Below are 19,951 nucleotides of genomic sequence, written 5' to 3'. Positions count from 1 at the left end.
CCCCCTCCCGTATCACCTCCCCTTCCCCGCCCCTCTCATTCTTTCTCTCTTCCCACAAGTCCTAACTCTCGCCCTCCCACCTCCACCCCTCGGTTCCAGCTCCCTGCGGATCAGCCCTGTGATTCAGCACCTCGGAGCCTCGGTGCTCCCGGTCCGAATTAAGGAGCCGCTGACACCAGCGGTGGAAAGCTGTAGAATTAAATAAAACAACACAGGGCCCTTGATCACACTAGCTGCTCAATCAGCGCTACCTCCTTTCCGTCCTTCCCTTCCTTTAAGACCTTCAGGGGAGGAGAGCCCAACAGTTGGTGTAAGCATTTTATTAATTATGTTTATTTTATTTTATTTTTTTATTTTTATTTATTTCTAGGAGAGAGAGAGACAGCGTGAGCAGGGGAGGGTCAGAGAGAGAGGGAGTCACAGACTGAAACAGGCTCCAGGCTCTGAGCTGGCAGTCAGCACAGAGCCCGACGCGGGCCTCGAACCCACGAACCGCGAGATCATGACCTAAGCGAAAGTCGGACGCTTAACCGACTAAGCCACCCAGGCGCCCCGTAATTATGTTTATTTTAAAATTAGCTCACTGGTGGCTAACCATCTAGGTTTGCCTGGGACTGAGGGCTTCCCAGGATATGGATCGTTCAATGCTAAACCCTATTAACAGCCCTCTCTCCTGGGAAACTAGGACAAAGCATTCTCTTTTTCACATGTACCATCTTAACAAACAGTTTTTCTGTTTTTATTCTGCTTTCCTTCAGTGCATAAATAAGTCAATGAAACTTACCCTTACATAAATTTATTTTGCTTGCCGGACATAATCACTATTTTGTCCAGCAAGTAGGTTGACTAATGTTTCCTCGGAGGCCCATTTTTCTCTTATTTTGGTAAGTATATGAAACATAAAATATTTACAATTTTAACCATTTTTCCTTCACATTATTACGTAACCATCATCACCACCTACCTTGAGAACTTTTTCACCTTCTCCGACTGAAATTCTGTACCCATTAAACAATAGCGTCTACCGCCCTCCCCCAGCCACTAGGACCATCATTCGACCTCTGGGAATTTGACCGTTCTAGTTACCGCATATAAGTGGAATCATACAATATTTACGATTTTGTAACTGGCTTATTTCACTTAGCCTACTGTCTTCAAGGCTCATCCATGTTGTAGCCTGTGACAGCCCTTCCTTTTGAAGACTGATTACTACTCCATTGTATGGATATACCACATTTATTTATTCATTCTTCTGTTGATAGATGCTTGGGTTGCTTCTAGCGTTTTGGCTGTGTACAAATATGTTTTCAAGTATCTGTTTTTACTTCTTTGGGGTAGAATTGCTGATCATAGGACAGTTCTTTATTTTTTTAAGTTTATTTATTGAGAGAGAGAGAACAAAGGGGCAGGGGCAGAGAGAGGGAGAGAGAGAATCCCAAGCAGGCTCTGCGCTGTCAGTATAGAGCCCAAGTTGGGGCTTGATGTCATGAGCCAGAACTAGGAGACCATGACCTGAGCTGAAATCAAGAGTTAGCTGCTCAATCACTGAGCCACCCAGGCACTCCTGTTAATATGGTAATTCTATAGTTAAGTCTGGGGAGAACTCCCATACCGTTTCCCACCAGGGCTGCTCCATTCTGCATTCCCACAAGCAGTGCACTCCCTGTGAGTGGATGGGGCCTTGGCAAGAGGGATTAAGTGTGGGTTGATTCTCAGAGCCTCCCAGTCAGTCCTTAAAGAAAAAGAGAACAGTATGGTTTTTGAACTAGATCTTAGCTGCTTTCAAATGAGCTTTCCTTTATGGGAGGAAATGTTAAGGTTTCACTGAATAGGAATTTTTCTCTTTCTGTGCTTTGCACAGCAACTGGTAAGCTAAGATCACTCTATCTATCTATCTACTTATCTATCTATCTATCTATCTATCATCTATCTGTCATCTATCTATCTATCTAATCTATACTATCTTAACATGGAAACATCACTTAAAACCAAAGGAATAAAATTTGGCTTAAGAAGAGCATGTTGGTATCAGATGGAATTAGGGCCATGTGTACAAAGTGCAGAAGCTCCAGATGCTGGTGTTAATTCAGTTAAATTCGAGTCGGAACAAAGAATTGGGGACACTGGTGGATCAACAGGTCATATGGATACAAATGGCCTGTGCTCACTTAGCCTGGATCGTTGATCTCTGCAGAGTGGCAAGGGGTTGCCATCTACAGGAATAGTCCTCTAATGCTCCCGGAAAGACAGCTGTGTATATTCATTTTTAAAAATTATTAGCGTTATGAATAATGCATTCACGAAGTACCTACCCTGTGTTGAGGAGGCTGCTAGCTTTCGGATGATTGGCAAACTGCCCTGGTGACCTAAGACCTGGTAACGTGCTGTAAAGGAACTTGCTGATTTCCTGTCAAATTATGAATTTGACATAAATCAGGGGTTGGCAAACTTGTTCTGAAGAGAGTCAGAAGATTTTTTTTGGGCTTTCTGAGCCATGTGGTTTCTGTGGCAGCTACTCGACTCCCCCATTGTAGCTCAGCAGCGGCCATGGACTGTAGGGAAACAAGTGAGCACGGCTGTGTTCCAATAAAACTTTATTCATGAACAGTGAAATTTGAATTTCACCTGACACAAAATGTTATTTTTCTTTTGATTTTTTTTTTTTGTTACTTTAAAATGTAAAAACCATTCTTAGCTCACGGACTGTGTAAAAACAGACGGGGGCCCAGATTGGGCCCACAAGTCTCAGTTTACAAACCCCCTGGAAGTCATAGGAATGTTAATTTTTGATGCTCACACTTTTGTATGTGTAGAAAAACTTGGATGCAAGAATATTAAAATATATGTTCTAACAAGTCATTCATGAAGATTTAGATTTATGATATGAAAATAAATATTTCAGGCCATATGCCTCGGTACAATTCGGTTAGCTGCATTTAATGGTTTCATGGAGGCAGAGATTTAGGCAGCAAAGTGAACCCACCACATAGAAGAGCAGTGTGGGGAGTTTTAAGACCCTGGCACCGTCTGTGAATTCTTAAATCGTGCAGCCATACCGTTTCCTCTTTTACAGAAGGTTTGCTCCTGGAATTCTTACAGTCTCATTGTCAGTAACCAGTGGTTTCTTTTTTTCTTACAACCCTATTTTATAAATTCTCAAGTCCTGGCACTTCATGGCATTATTCCTTTGAATGTCTTTAATTTTACACACCTCTTCTATTCTAAATTTAATTCATCTTCAGAAGTTCTTTACAGAAAAGGGCCCATAGTAATTCTTGGTTAGTCCCGATTATCTTCTTATAATGTAATGCAAGAGGATTTTACTGCATTTTTAAAAAGTGTTACTTAATTTAAGAAAGACTCTTTTTCCCGAGTTTAACTTTATAAAACAGTAGTCATAGTTGAACTATTTCCTGATTCTAGAAGTATTTTTCTATCTAAAAAAAAGGGGGGATGGGGTTTTTCCAGGTTGCTGTAATGCTGCAGTGATAATTTAACTATTTCATGGTTCTAGAAACACGTGGAACATTGAAGTTTTAAGGTTATCATTGACTAAAATATGCCAAAAGTTTAATGATAACCTTTAACCTCAGCATGAAATCCATTCTTTACAATCACAGTCTTCATATTCGTAAATGTGCCCTAAAACAAAGCTTCCTGTTGGTATCTTACTCTACCAAAATATTCAATAATAGTATCTAATAAATTATAAAATCAGTGATATTTTCATTGTTCCCCACTGTTCTAACTATAGAAACTCCTTGATATGTTGATAAAGGTACATTTTATCATTAGGGCCTTGGACATAGGCTCACAATGTCCTTCCCCGCTTGTCCATTGCAGGTGTTCCTTTCTAAATCATGAGTCAAAAGAGCTAAAAAAGGCATTGCCGCCACTCATTTAGTATAAGCCCTCCTTAGAGAAGACAAAACTGGCCCAGAGACATCAGGATCACACAAGAGGGATTTAGAGTCAAGATTAAGACAAACTAGTTCTCATTCACCGCGGTCCAGGGTCCTGTCTGTTACTCATTTTCTCTCGGGGAACTGTCATGACTAATTTTCTCCCTGCTTCTCTCTTAGAATTCAAGGAGATCTCCCATAAAGGCTTTCCTGTTCTTAATAGTCTATCCTGCAGATATAATGTAAAACAACTGGCTGACAATGAACAAAGCAGAAAAGGCAAAGAGAAAATAAGAGTCTGGATAATCCAGGGTCTACACAACTCTCAAACAATCAAGAATTGGTTATTGTGGCCTGAGCGCTAACTGGCATAAATGTGAAAGGGATAAAAGCCATGTGTTTGCCTCTCTTTCAAGTTAGTACCACATCCGTAATACTTGAATAACATGTTCTAGGCTTTAGAGCTTGTTTCTGAAACTCTCTAGAACTTAACAATAGAAAAAAAGAAGCCATTAACAGCTGATGTTACCAAGAAAAATCTTCAGTTTAGAGTTTCACAGTGATCTGTTGTATTTGGACTCTCTGTCTTATCCTTTTAGTTAAAGTGAGATGAGAGTGTTTTGTGGGAAACGTTTATGTTATTCTATATTTCTGTGTGCATGAAAGATAGACATCCATATTGTTTTGCCAAGGCTGCCATAACAAAGTACCGGGAAGTAGGTGGCTTTAAACAGCCAAAGTTTATTATCTCTCAGTTCTGGAGGCCAGAAGTCTGAAATCAAGGTTCAGGCAGTGCTGATTCTTTCTAAAGGCTGTGAGGGAGAATCTGCTCCATGTGTCGCTCCTATTTTCTGGTGGTTTGCTGGCTGTCTTTGGCATTCTTTGACTTCTAGAAGCATCACCCTGATCTCTGCCTTCCTCATCAAATGGGGTTCTTCCTGTGTGCATATCTGTCTCCAAATTTCCCCTTCTTAGAAGGCCAGCAGTCATATTAGATTAGGGGCCCACCCCATTCCAGCATGACTTCATCTTAACTAATTACATCTGCATTGACCATAATTTCCAAGTAAGGTCACATTTTGAGGGTACTAGGAATTGGGATTTCAACATATGAGTTTGGGAGGGAGGCATACTTTAAACTATAGCAGTATCTTCACTGAGATATTGTTTAAAAAAAGAACTACTTTGTTCATTGTAAAGGTTCATACAAAGGCATTTCTTGAGCTCAAAAAATGTTAACAGTTCATGTGTTTGGACACTGAAGGGCAGTATAACACTACAGATAATGCAAAAAGAAATCTCCGTCTCAGTTCCTGTAGAAATTGAATTATGATGTTTTGTTTAAACACATTTTATGAGCATGGCTGCTATATATGGTGATTTTGACCTTTTTCCTATCTGATGAGAACTAATGATAGAGGCACAAGACATACAAGGAAATAACCTTAATATTGAGATTCACATTCAACCATTATGCCTTTTTTTTATGGTTTTAAAGCTGTAAATCGCTGCTCATCATGGCAGTTCATGCTTAGATTTCATTTCCTTAAACATCAAGGAAGTTGTGATTGGCATGGACAAATGTTTCAGCATGGAGGGAATGTTTAGTCATCTACTTGTCAGGCACTTGAAAAGAATATGATTTTTCAGGGGATGTAAGGAGATAACTTATATTAATAGAGTTATTGCATTGTATTCTTCACATGTGAAAGAAAATGGATAACACACAGACGGAAAGAAAATGTTATTTTCATGCCCTTTGGTCAGTGCTGATTGTAGTTCTAATGTCTTACGGTTGTCTAAGGTCTGACAGCCATTAGATGGAATAATTTTCAGCATAAAAACAGTATAAGGGAAGGACAAATGAGAAACTGCTGATTTATTCTGCCTTCTATCCCATGATCACTGACTTTTCTGAGTGTCATCTTGGGAGTTTATGCTTCAGCAGCATTAACTTAAGGCCTATATGCTGTTTTTTGCCTTTTACTAAACACTTCTCTGCCTGACACATGTGCATGCATTATCTCAGCAAATTCTTTCTACCATCCTGAGAGGTGAATACAATATTATCCTCATTCTCTCTGCGAAGAAAAGGAGATTTCCAAATGTTGAGTAACTGACCCAAGTCATCCAGCTAGTAATTAATGGAATTGAGTTTTAAACCTGACATTCTGTGATTCCAGACTACAATGCAAAGCCTTTCAAGGATACTATAGTCATTGAAAGCCACTATTGTATGCCATTCTGTATTGGCGAATTGTTGAATGAGAACTAGAACGGAATAAAAAAGTGAAAACATGAGTATGTTCTCAAGCAGACCTCAAGAGCATCTCCCTGTGCTAGATAGATGTTCCCTGTGCAAATGGACCTAACCTTTTACGTGCCATTATGTGCTTCTCTCACACTGTGAGAGAAGGCCAGCAATAAGATAAGTTTGTGAAAGGAAAGAAGACTCATGTCAACTTACTCATGATTTAGGAGACACCTAATAAATAAAAATCAACCGTCCAAAATTATTTGTGAAAAGCTTTGAGTTTTTCCTCACACTTTCATGTCTTAGACCCCCAATCTATTTCCCTAGATGGTTGAGTTTTATTTACCCTGCCTCTTTCCAACTAGAGCTAACATTTCTAATAATTTTTAGTAGTCATGGGTGTTTTTCATAATTGGGCAGAGCAGATGCGATCAAGAAGAAAATTACTGCTTATGATTGATTTTCATTCTTTTAAGCGAAGACTTAAATTTTATTTCTCAAATTTTTTTAATGTTTTAGTTATTTCTGAGAGAAAGAGAGAGAGAGACAGCATGAGCAGGGGAGGGTCAGAGAGAGAGGGAGATACAAAATCTGAAGCAGGCTCCAGGCTCTGCGCTGGCTGTCAGCACAGAGCCTGACGCGGGGCTCGAACCCACGAACTGTGAGATCATGACATGAGCTGAAGTCAGACGCTTAATCGTCTGAGCCACCCAGGCGCCCCAAGAAACCATGATTAGCCAGGAGATGACATAAGAGGTGGGAGAGACGCGGAATGTGTTTGGTTCCATCTCTACTGAACTGGTAACATTTGCTCTGAAATTTCACGCTACCGATTCTCCAGGCCGTCTATTTCCCTCCCCTTCCCTCCCAGGAAGGGAGAAGGGAGATGGTAGAAGACAGGAAGGGCACAAAAACCAACCTCAGCTGTGACAAATCTACCTGTTTCCCGGGACAACCATGTTAGTGAACGTGGATGAACCCACGTGCGCACGCACGCGCACACACACACACACACACACACACACACGTCTTTCACAGCCTCCAGTTTTCAGAGATGTTAGGTCCTGACTACACCCTACGCTACCTTTGGAAAGTACAGGAATTGAAGTCAGTTGGGAAGCCTGGTTGCTTCCTTGGGACTCTGGCACAGTCATGGAGACCAGCCTTGTGCACATTAACCACGGCTAATAGCCTCTTAGTTGAGGAATTCTCCCCTCGAGATTGGAAACTGCCTGCCCATGGGTTGAATCCAGGACACAGGTGTGTTTTATTTGGAGTCCACAGTGTTTTTTATAAAAAATGAATTTGTTGCCAACTTTTAAAAATTGAGGACTTTCAAATAAAAATACGATTTCACTTTAAAGAAAAATCAGTCTAGCCGCCCTTGGCTTACTTTGCTGCATACCAGTTGTCAAATAACTGCTGCCACCCCATTTAGGTGAAGGGAGGGTTCCAGTTTATTACATTCCCCACCAATTTCCTATTGTCTGACTATGTTAATTACCATTTATCGCCCCATTTGCACTGTGTTTTATTATGCCTGGCCCACTTCACTGTTTGTTACCTTCCAGGCCTCCATAGGCGTTTGAAGTCCTTATGCTTTATTTACACTTGTAGCTCATGCTTGGTGGAAATGGCAACCAGCCCTGTGTTATTCATTCAGCTCTAAATTTAGATAAAAAATAATTATGGAAAGTCTTATACATGGTAGAAGATGAAGACAAAGAAGAAATATTGGCCTAGAGTATTTTGGTCACCATATATAATTCTCTGAAAGACCATTGAGTAAGGAATATCTCCAAGTATGTATTTGTAGTTGTATCAACATTTATTCATACAAATAATGTTTTAAACCAAGTCTGCATTTGGGGCTGTAAAATTTTTTATCTTGCTACTGCCATCTCTCTTTCAGTCCTTTATTAGCTGTGCTTGGATCTTAATACAGTTATGCAAAAATGGTATTATTATTATTCAGACAATTCCAGAGAATGTTTTTATTGGCAATTTTAAAAACTGACTTGCTCTGGAGAATATTTTTAGAAGATGAAGTGCTTTTCTCCAATAATAGTTTTGATACTATATAAATGTTTTTATTAGCTACTTTTGAGTTTGGGTCTAAAACAGTAAGTTTTGCACATAATAGCTTTATAATGTAATTTTAGGTTGCATTTGTACTAAATACTATTGGATCATCATTCTCAATTAGAAGTGGTTCAGCATCTGAGGAGCAGAATGCTGACCAATACTGAACACCTAGAAAACAAAAGTCTCTGTCCTCAGCTTATTTAAAAAACAAACAACCAAACAAAAAACTTCCAAAGTTTTATGAAGTTTCCCACCATGGAAGTGGCGATGGTGATGGTGGCCATGGTGCTGATGGCTAGGATCTAGGCTCAGGGTGGCCGTGGTGATAGTGGCCATGGTGCTGATGGCTGGGATCTAGGCTCAGGGTGGCCGTGGTGATAGTGGCCATGGTGCTGATGGCTGGGATCTAGGCTCAGGGTGGCCGTGGTGATAGTGGCCATGGTGCTGATGGCTGGGATCTAGGCTCAGGGTGGCCATGGTGATGGTGGCCATGGTGCTGATGGCTAAGGTCTAGGCTCAGGGTAGCCATGGTGCTGATGGCTAGGGTCTAGGCTCAGGGTGGCCGTGCTGATGATGGCCATGGTGCTGATGGCTAGGGTCTAGGCTCAGGGTGGCCGTCCTGATGATGGCCATGGTGCTGATGGCTAGGGGTCTCGGCTCAGGATGGTGCTGGTGATGGCAGTAGTGGTAGCAGCCATTTTGTAGATTCAGCTTTATAGGATCATCATTGGAAACCATCACTCACCTGAGAAGACTAATCTGAACCATATTAAAAAACCCCTTCTAATGTCAAGCTATATACCCAGACAAGTAGATTAGAAATAGAAATATTTAAAGCAACCAATTCCCATACTTTAATGTCAGGCAGCATTTATAAATGTTAGGCACATATTTCCATGGCTTTGGAAATATCTTTTTTTTTTTTTTTTTTGCCTGTAAGTGACAAGCCAACGTGCAAGAACAGAAAAGGCAGAATGATTTTCTTTATTATCCCTCAGATATGAGTTCTTTGGATTTTGATTTTCTTGCAAATTTTCTTTTAAATTCAGGTCCTTCACCAAAGGGTCCTTGTGAGGAAATAATCAAGTCTCTTCTGGGCCTGGCACACTGTAGGCCTTGACCCTGGCCTGGGGCTCCTTTGAAAACATCAGGAGGGAAATTCACAGCCCTGTGATTCACTGGTCACATGCAAGTTGAGTAAGAGTTAACAAAATCGCAAGATAGCAACTAGTTGCTTTAATTACATTTTTAACTCCTGACGCAGAGAAATAATCTGAGGGTGTTGGCCCGACACAGGTCTTGTGGGCTGGGTTTATTTCTCTGGATTTGAAACCTAACCTTTGTATTGCAAGTGCCCTAAATTCACTTGCACGCCAAGAACCCTGCCACATGCTTTACGCTAGCTAGCGTTTTGGCAACTCCATTTCTATAAGGAGAGTTCTGTCGGAGTGTGTTCCCCAGCTTGCTGGCCTAGCTGCTGCCCATGTGGACCAGCAGCTGAGAGCACGACCAAGGACTGAATGTACTTCCCACTTTGTGATTTTTTTTTTTTTATTGACTCAGCAAATTAAATTGCTTACACATCAACAGACGACATTTTCTTTTCCATTTTTTTAAGCATCAGCTTTTTTTTTTCAGTGTTAACTACCTGCCAGTTCTGAATTTCAACAGTATAATCTGCTTTTGCACAAAAAAAGGGGGTGGGACTTCTTAGAGCCTCCAACTTGTAAAGAAGTAGTTTGAGGCTCTTTAATTTCCTCCGTTATTATTATTTGAGTCATGTATTTCTTTTATTAATGGCTATATCTTTCTCTGGGCAAGAATCAGAGTTTCCTTAAAGGATTTTTCTTTATCAGAAGTGTCTTGCTAGAATAACAGTTGTAGAATAAATTGTCATTTGCATATGTGTATTATCAAAGAAATGAAGAGGTGATTAAGTAAAGAAACAATGGAGAATGTATTTTTCATGACAGGAAGGTGGCATAACACATTCCTGATATTTGGTTATAAAACGAACTGTCGACATATCTTGGTACCAAAAATGTATGAGAGTGCCTGAGTATAGAACAGAAAAATTCACACTGGTTGACTTGTAATGTCACGTGCATAACAACACTGAATGCTAAGAGTGGAGAAAAGAAGCCAAGTATGGAATGAAATTGGAAGAGAAGCCTTATCAAAATTAGGCTTTGGCAGGATGAGGAGGCCCACATGTGCCAAGTTTTAACTGAAAGCTAGTTATAATGGTCACATTATGAATTGTGCAGAAAGAAGGAGGTGACTGATTCTGGTGCTTTAGATACATAGGTGGTTGGATTTTTTTTTAAACACGGGTAGGTGTAAGCGTTCCTTTTTGGTAAAGAACATCTCATTAAAACTGGACTTTTCACCCTGTCCCCTATAACTGGTACCTAGAAGAATGAGAAATTAGAAATGAGTATTTAAAACAGAAAAGAAAATTAAAATGGAAAGGGTATGCCATACTCAGTGATTCCAATAAACGGACTGAATTTCTTGGCTTTTAGTTTTGTGATTGTAATCTCGATTAAAAGACATTAAGTAAGTGATGGTAAAATAGGTGTTTCACACAAAGAGGGCCACTTGATAAAGACACAATGACTTGTACGACTTCAAAAAAGAGACTGTGGCTGAGAGATTTTCCATTTTGCTGGTAGAGGGCGCTCTTGGAAAGAAGATACAGGCATCGCTGAAAATCTCGCCCAGCTCTTGTGATGTCAGCGTCACCATGGAGATCTCATTCCAGCGAGGGGGAATGGATTCCACAGTCCTGCTTTGGAAATGTGTAAATAGCAGATGCTTTTATTGCCTTTGTTTGAATCTCTGTCCATGCAAAGCAACTCAAGCCGGAAGCTCAGAGGAGGGGAAGTCCATATATGTCTGTAGTGGTTTTTTAACTCCCTGTAAGCAGCCTAGTCTCCTGGGACAAGTATGTGTAATGACAAGTTAATGGAAAAGATATAAATTCAGATTTCACATAAAAAGAGTCAGAAAACCAAATATGTCTTCCTAGGATCAAACAAAAAACTTCAAACTTCGTTTTTAAAAAATGTATTAGACATTTTTTATTATAAACTATTAGTGTACAATATATGTGATCACTGTATTAAAATGGTTTTATTAAGTGAAATTTAAAATACACAAATGTAAGGGTATGTGCTTCTATGCTTTGAATAGGTGTGTTTTCCTGTAGCTTGGTAGTTAAGAGTCTGCTTTTGAATTGTAACTGATCTAGTTTCAAATTTCTACACATCTTCTGTTGAATCTGGCTAAGTTGTTTTTTTTAATTTGAAAAATAGGGATACAAATAACATCTAACTAACTGTTGTCAGAGTCTTTCTCCTTTACAGCAGAGAGGGTCCAATGCAATAAAGTATATTAAGGACTCCATATAATAATGTATATAGAACTATTCTTATTGCTGTGTCACACCAAAAAAATATTTTTATCTTTTTTATACATATCTTCAGCATATAAATCACTGCAGTAAAACATAGTGGAGCCAAAATAGAAACTGATAACCAAGAGAACTTAAGGAAATGTTCTAAGTTTATACTATGTTTATTGCACATCTAGGCTCAGAACCCAGGTATTGTGATCATTCAAGGACTTTTTCCAGCACATCTGGCAATTATAACCACCACATTTCTTGAGATACAGTGGGTTTGGCATTAATCTAAGCACCATCAGAGATAAATTCTGATGGAATAAATGCGATGTCTTTATTTGGGGCTGGATTTTCATATAATAACCAAAGCAATAGGTAAGAACTAAGTGCTGAAAATTCATTGCTAGAATATGAATAAGCATTGTATGCCATAAACTACTTTTTTATGAATTGCATATAATACACATACAGTTTCTTTTCTAGTGTAGGGACATTTCAACAGAGGATGGTTTTTTCAGAGGAATACAAATCTCTGGATCCCACAAAACTAAAAGTCATGACAGATCCCAAGGGGTCCTGAATTTAAAACCATGCTTCTTGTGGTAGCAGGTGACCATACTTGTTAATGACGTTCACGGCATCATTTCAGTGGAAGCCTGATGGGAATCAGAAGCATGTACTATATCCCATCTTCGTGTTAGCAACTTCTGCCCGCATTGCACCATTTCCCTGATGCTAATTCAAAGTATGTGTTTCCCTAAAATAGTTATACTAGTAGAATTCCTATTCCCAAAGTGAGAAGGGGCACCTATATGCTGTATATTATATAAATTCACTTAGGAAGTTAAGCCTGTTGGTATAGCACCCAGGAGCTACATACTATGTTCTGTTTTTTGTTTATATTAGGTACATGTTTGGGGGTGCCTGGGCGGCTCAGTCAGTTAAGCAGTTAATTATCTTACTCAGGTCATGATCTCGCTGTTCCCAAGTTCGAGCCCCGCATCGGGCTTTGTGCTGACAGCTCAGAGCCTGGAGCCTGTTTCAGATTCTGTGTCTCCCTCTCCCTGTCTCCCTCTGCCCTTCTCCTGCGTGTGCTCTGTCTCTCTCACTCTCGAAAATAAACATTAAAAAATTTATATTAGGTACACATTTGGCTTATACTTATTTGGAAGCAAAAATTAATTTAAGCTAATAAATATAGCTGAAATTTATTGAGGACTTTGATTCATAGTCTAAATTGATCTCGTTTTTAAAGTAACCAACACGATAAACATATTTGATATGAGACACAAAGAGATGAACATCCAAGTGGCAGAGTGGGGTTAATCCAGAACCTGGACTTTGATGACAGGTTGCGCTCTTGGAAATTGTACCAGAGCAGCTGTGTGTGTGGTGCTGAAGAGCCCCCCCCCAGCTACCTCTGCCCTGTCTTTAGAAACAGGATGTGTTTCAAGAGAGCTGACGGGGCTTCCCTGACTTGCCCAAGTCAGCAGTGATCACAGTGCAGGGATGGCAACTCAGCCACCTGACTCCAGGCCCATGACAAAAACCACTGGTAGGTAATGCTGTTTACTCTCTGCTGATTTGCTAATTCACAACAGTGTGTTAAGAATTCTTTGGAGTGTAAGTCTACACACATATGTACTGGAAAAGAAGAGAGGAAGGATGAGGGCAGTTGTATTCTTAAGGCCCAGCACAGTGGCTAGTAAGTAACGAGTTCAATAAACACTTATTGAATGATGACTAGGGGTTTGGGGAAGGGATAGGTCACTTTGGATTGGATAGAAAAGGTAAGGCTTGGATCTTCAATTGAGGCTTGAGTCCCAGGAGAGATTTGAACAGGCAAAGAGTTAGGTAGGAAGGGATACCAAATGGGGAAAAAAAGTTATACAAAAACCCATATAAGTAGGAAAGAAGAAGCCTTTTACTTAGAAGACTATGTAAAGCAGAAAAATAGGACCATGTTTTGGGTTATAGCACAGTCCATTGCATTTATCCTTATATCCATCCATCCATACATACATACATACATCTAGTCATCTAATCATCCATCCATGTATCCATCTGTCCAAATATCCATTCGTCTATCCATCCATCCAACTATCCAATAAATGCTTATTAAGTATCAGGTACATGGCATGACTACTGTAGACTTGAAAAGTAGGTTGGAACCAGATGGAATGCCAGACTCAGAAAACGAACTTTAATTTGATGATGGTAAGCCATTGATTTTTTTCTGAAGCATGGAAAGAGGTATTGAAAGTTTAAAAGAAAGATTAGCAGAATTAAATAGGATGGATTGGAGAGAAAGGAGATCGGAATGAGAAACTCCACTGGAGGGAAATGCCCAGGTCCACAGGTAGGAGAATAAGCTCTGGACGGATGTGGTGATGGGGGTAAAGGGAAAGAGCACAGGAAAGGCTTTGTTTTGCGAGATGTTAATCCATAAGTGGAACTTATTCTTTTTTTTTTTAATGTGTTTTCATTTATTTTGAGAGAGAAAGGGAGGGAAGAGCAGAGAGAGAATCCCAAGCAGACTCCATGCTGACAGCAGGACTATCAGCCCTCCATCTCGCGAACCTGAGCTGAAACCAAGGTTCAAATGCTTAACCAACTGAGCTGGTGAGGTGCCCTAGGGACTTTTTTTTTAAAGCTTGTTATCACACTGAATTTTGAGAACCTCAAATATATTTATTTATTTATTTATTTATTTATTTATTTATTTATTTATTTATTTAAGAGAGAGCAGGAACCGAGGAGAATGACGGAGAGAAGGAGAGGGGAAGGGGAATCATAAGCAGACCCCATGCTCAGTGCAGAGCACGATACACGGCTCGATCCTGGGATCATGACCTGAGTCAAATCAAGTCAGATACTCAGTCGACTTAGCCACCCAGGCATCCTGAGAACCTCACATTCAATAACACCGTATAGATGTATAAAATTAGTTCTTTATGCAAAACATTGATTTTACATTTCTACCTATCCTAATCCTTTGACATCAGAATGTCCAGTAATGCCTGAAGGAAAATTCTCATAGTACATTGGCCTAGAGAAGAGGGTTCTACATCTTCTTCTGTTATTCTTTTTTGTTAGATAGAGTATGTTACAACCACCTCTAAATCAGTGATAGAGGGTGAGAGCATGGATAATTGAAGTGCTCAGATTATCCTAAATCCATCTTTATCATAACTTTGTGTTTAAGCCTCCTTTACTATCAAATCTTTTATCATGGCTTCTAAGAAGAAGCAGTTTTATAAATTTGAATTTGATCTCCTGACCATACATACCTTCTTTGGTCGGAGGTTATGAGCAGGGAAATGGCTAAATGATGCCAGAGCAGAGAGCACAGAAAACATTATAATTTCTGATAGTTTAACAAATTCTTTGATTTTAGTCACTGAAGATTGAGAGGTAAATGAATACATGTTGCCTGGCACTGAAATGACTTTTCCCTGTCTTTTTGTGCCGGGTGATGACAGTTACTTCTCTTTAACAATTGCTGCATTCCTTTTATGTTCTTGGAATCCTGGAGTTGGAAACAACATCAAAAGTTCATCATGTTTCATTTCCCACTTGCCAACAGAATTAAACCTAAACTGTCCAAGCTGGATCATTGGCTGCTCTGTTCTTTGAGTCTTGGGCTCAGCGGATGGCTATGGGTATATGGTGGAAGGTAGTTAGTTGGCTGGCAACCTGCTTATTGCGTGTTATAGTTTGTTTTTAAATTTTTTTAATGTTTATTTTTGAGAGACAGAGAGAGACAGAGCATGAGCTGGAGAGGGGCAGAGAGAGAGGGAAACACAGACTCTGAAGCAGGCTCCAGGCTCTGAGCTGTCAGCACAGAGCCCGATGTGGGACTCAAATCCACGAACCCTGAGATCATGACCTGAGCCAAATTCGGACGCTTAACCGACTGAGCCACCCAGGCGCCCCTCACATGTTATAGTTTTGATGATAGTTATCTGCCTGCTTAACGATAGCATAAGACATGCACACATAGATGAATGTGATCTGATTGGCAGTTTGCTGTTCTAGAATACAAATGATGAGAATATGTGGAACAGAGGGACAATTCCTTTGGTAAACAATATTTTTCATCTATTAGGGTTTGTCATCATAATGTTTGGCACAAAGCTTAGTACAGAGTAGCCCCATCATAGATGTTTGAAGGAGTACAAAAAGAAAATCTAGCAAATAAATATTTATGAGCTAAAGAAATGTCGTTGTTCAGGACAGTGATAACTGTTCTTCCCCTGTGCGTTCCCAGAGTTCTTCTCACCTCTGGGTGTCAGTGCCGACCCAAAGGGAACCACATCACACACTAGTCCATATGATGCTGTGTGAAAAAAAGAGTTCTGGAATCAAATAAGATTGGGAAATACTGGATTTTCTATCTCCTCTTTGGAGTTGTGTACATTAGTGCATTAGGGCTTTGCAAAGACCAGAAGTAAAGAAGCCTGTTTGTATTGGATGAACTCAGTATTCGCCAAATCTGTGTGGCCATTGAACTCCCCCCGCCCCCTTTTTTCCCACAAAACCTATGGACCATTCACACTCTAGGAAATACTGCCTTAAGGTTAATTGTTCACATTTTAGCCTGAGGGAGAGAACATGTTTTATTCCTTTTGTATGTATGTGCTCTATGCTAACTGGTGTAGAGTAGACGCTATAAAGACTTATGCGTGTAAAATGAAAATGGCCTGTATGGGTTGGTTGGGATCACATCAACCACTGATCGAGAAGGCTAGGGTAGGGTACTTGTCGTGGAGATAAAGATGAACAGGGTCACAGATGAGATCAGACAGAAAGGGAGGAGTGAAATTGAGTGGGTGCTGAATCAAAAGGACCTGTTTTTAACCCAAGTAGAAGACCAGAGCTTCTGACACCACTCTTGAAGATCTTTAGTCTATTTTTTTCTTTTTTGTAAATTTTTCAATGTTTATTTATTTTTGAGATAGAGAGAGACAGACAGAGCTTGAGTGGGGGAGGGGCAGAGGGAGAGGGAGACTCAAAATCTGAAGCCATCTACAGGCTCTGAGCTGTCTGCACAGAGCCTGACCCAGGGCTCAGACCCACGGACCACAAGATCATAACCTGAGCCAAAGTTGGATGCTTAACTGATTAAGCCACACAGCTGCCCCTTTAGTCTATTTTTCTTGATAATTACAATGTCCCTCTTAAATCACCTATATATTCAGGCTTTTCAAAAATCTGTTGTGGGTGTACCTCACTCACACTTAATGCGATTATCAAACTATTATAGAAATTTCATTCTTAAAATTTCAGTCAAGCGATTATTTGGAAATGAGAGCTATTTGGCAAAACTATTTGAAGGCTACACATCACCACATTTTGGGTCTCTGTGCAAGGCTGTGTTCTCCCAACTTACTATTGTAAGTCTTACAGCACCTTTGATGTGACAGAGCAGTGCCACCAAACACTGACTAAGAGCAGAGCCCAGATGTGCCCTGCAGCTGACTGCAGACAAATAAGGAGCCGTTAATAGTAAACACGGGCCCCAAGGATCTAACACTTCAGGGGATTTTTCTGTGGCCTCAGATATCCAAGGGGAAATGCAATTAGAAAGTCTATTTCATACAGCTCTGAATGGGTGCCTTCAATTGGCCGCTTTATGATTTGCTCCAAGCAAAGGAAATTGAAAATAGATAGAAATCAGCAGTGTTCCCAGTGCCTTGTGTTGGCATCATACATATTGTGAACAAAATATTACACCACATATCTAGAGACAGAGAGCCGTGTACTTGAAATTTTTCATTTGGACCACGTGTACTTGAAAAACGACATTTAGCTCTCTTAAAGTTCTTACTGGGGAATAAGCTGAATAAATACCCAAAAGTTGTTTTAAAACCTTCCTTTGGTGTAGCTACAAGAAACTGGGCAGCACAGGAGTTTTAAAGTTTAGAATCCCTTGAGTGGTGGGGCATACACCATAACTTGAGTTGGCCAGACTCTGTATCTGAATTTCAGAAAGAACTACTCTATTCTTCCTTTTATGAGGACTTCCATTTCCATTTCTTCTTTTTTTAAGTGGATTTATTTATTTTGACCAGAGGTGGAGGGGAGGTGGATAGAGAGGGCAGAGAGAGAGAGAGGGAGAGGGAGAATCCCAAACAGGCTCTACACTGTCAGTGCTAGAGCCCGATGCGGGGCTCGAACCCACGAGCTGTGAGATCATATGAGCCAAAATCAAGAGTCAGACACTTAAGGACTGAGCCACCCAGGCGCTCCTCCCTTTCTGTTTCAACTAGAGGTAGAAGGGGTGTAAAGGAGATCATTTTATTCATACTGTGATACAGATATTTTCCTTCAGTAGTTATCCCAGTAATCACCCCATGATTACTATATTTGTTGCTATAATCATGTGCTAACTTTTACTGCTATCTAGGAATATTACATTCAAAAGAATAAAGGGGTGTTCCTTTTCCACATCTTGCTGCATCCACTCTACTATGAAAATAAAGGGCTCTTACCCCATAGCCTATTGATATGTCAAGTAATAAATGTGACAGTTACCGGTTCTATTTTCTTTATCCCGTCTTCCTGCGCAACTGAAATGTAACATGTTTCTTACTAGTAACAGATGCTGGAAACCTTTTTTTGAAATTCCTCTGGAGAGGCTGTCCTGTTGATTCCATTAGACGTGGGAAGTGGCTTTATGCAGATGTCTGCTTGCCGGGATGCAGTGTTGTAATTGCTGTTCTGCTGACCCCTTGCTGAGTGCCATGCTTTTCTCTTGTAGGTGATGTGCCTTCAGGACTTTTTTGGTGACGATGACATTTTTATTGCATGTGGACCGGAGAAGTTCCGTTACCAGGATGATTTCTTGCTAGATGAAAGTGGTAAGGAAAAAAAAAAAAAGTTCAAAACCAGGGGAAATTTGAGGCAGCTTTCCAAAATGAGCTGCACCAGGCCAAGATTATGTCAACCCCAAAGCTACCAAATCAGTTTCAGATCCTCACCCAGCATGTCTTTTCCATATCTAGAATTTCTTTGATTTTTTTTAATATAGAAAACAGATGAAATGATAATTGGGAAGGTTAAATCATTCAGAAGAGTAAATGACCAACCCTAATTTATAACCATTTAATAACTAAACTGATGTTTTCTAGAAACCATGATGCAGATTTCTATATTTTTGATTCTCTGTTTTTGTCCAACACGTGTAGTTGAGAGCTTTGTAATCATAAAATTATTGAGTGTGTTTCTCTGTGAAGCTTTCACTTTGCCTCCCTTGATTCCTCTCTGGGGACAGTGGCTAGGCATCCCTTTTCCTTTAACTACTGCAGAATTTGTACATCGTTAGCATCTGTGAGAGACCCAAAAGGAAAGGGGTAGGTCATTGGATTCAAACCGAAATGTGATTGTTTATAAAAAATAGCAAAAAGACAGTTGATCAAGAGGGAAAGACTTGTGTTGGGAAATGAACATGAAAGGTTGGGACTTCAAGAATGATTTTTTTTTTTTATGCCATGAGTCATCTCAGAGTCCTAACAGCATCACAGGAAAGATTATTGCATTGAAAATTGAAAGAAAAAAAAAAAAAGAGAGAGAGAGAGAGACCTCTCCTTAATCATATTACTTCTGATTTAATTGGGAGATACTACATATTTATGGACAATTCAGACTCTAGCTACTGGGAAGTGCTTTGTGAAGTGATAATGAATTTTATGCTTAAGTGCATGCGGAAACAAATTAGTGAGCTTCTGACAAAGTGGATGGGAAATACTCGAGTGCTGACTTGATCGGGTAAGCGACATGATGTGGGGGTGCCACTCTCCCCCTGCTGATGTATGTTCACACATAGTATCTATATTAATGTATATATGCGTGTCATCTACATGCATTTGAGTGTAGTGCAATTATTTCATCATTTAAAACTGACTTAGGGTGTGTGGGGGAGGGATAAGAGTAAGAAAGACTTCCCCTGTGCTGTGAAGACTTCAAATGCCCAACGAACGTACATATTTGACATGAGATATGACATAATACGTTGGATGGATAGATAGAGAAGATGATAGAAGTGTCATTTGAAGAGATTTAAGTTATTTTGGTTCAAAAAACCTACTTGGAAGAGTGGTTTCGGTGTCTCTTTCCCTCTAAATTAAATTTTTCTCGAAATACATTCCATCTTTATCTCTGATGGATGTGCCTTTCGGGAGCAATGATTTATGTAAATATATCACACAGGGTGCCCTCCGGAGGGACTCTCCCCATCCCACCCCTACCTTCTACAGGATGAGACCGCTTTGCCATTGTGCAGAACGAGAGAAATGTTAGGAG

General features: G+C 40.0%; 1 protein-coding gene across 2 annotated transcripts in view; it reads left to right on the top strand.

Moving 5' to 3' along the window:
- Nucleotides 1-19,951, top strand: part of DCLK1 (doublecortin like kinase 1) — a 396,113-nt gene that overhangs the window by 213,933 nt on the left and 162,229 nt on the right. For both annotated transcript variants that reach the window (XM_077752539.1, XM_077752542.1), the window contains exon 4: nt 18,411-18,510. In XM_077752539.1, the coding sequence (XP_077608665.1) occupies nt 18,411-18,510 (100 nt within the window). The remainder of the gene's footprint in view (nt 1-18,410; nt 18,511-19,951) is intronic.

This window comes from Crocuta crocuta, unplaced genomic scaffold (genome assembly GCF_008692635.1).
Source record: "Crocuta crocuta isolate KB4526 unplaced genomic scaffold, BGI_CrCroc_1.0 scaffold190, whole genome shotgun sequence".
NCBI classification, from domain to species: domain Eukaryota; kingdom Metazoa; phylum Chordata; class Mammalia; order Carnivora; family Hyaenidae; genus Crocuta; species Crocuta crocuta.
Note: the sequence above shows the minus strand (reverse complement) of the source record. Positions and strands in the feature narration are given on the sequence as shown.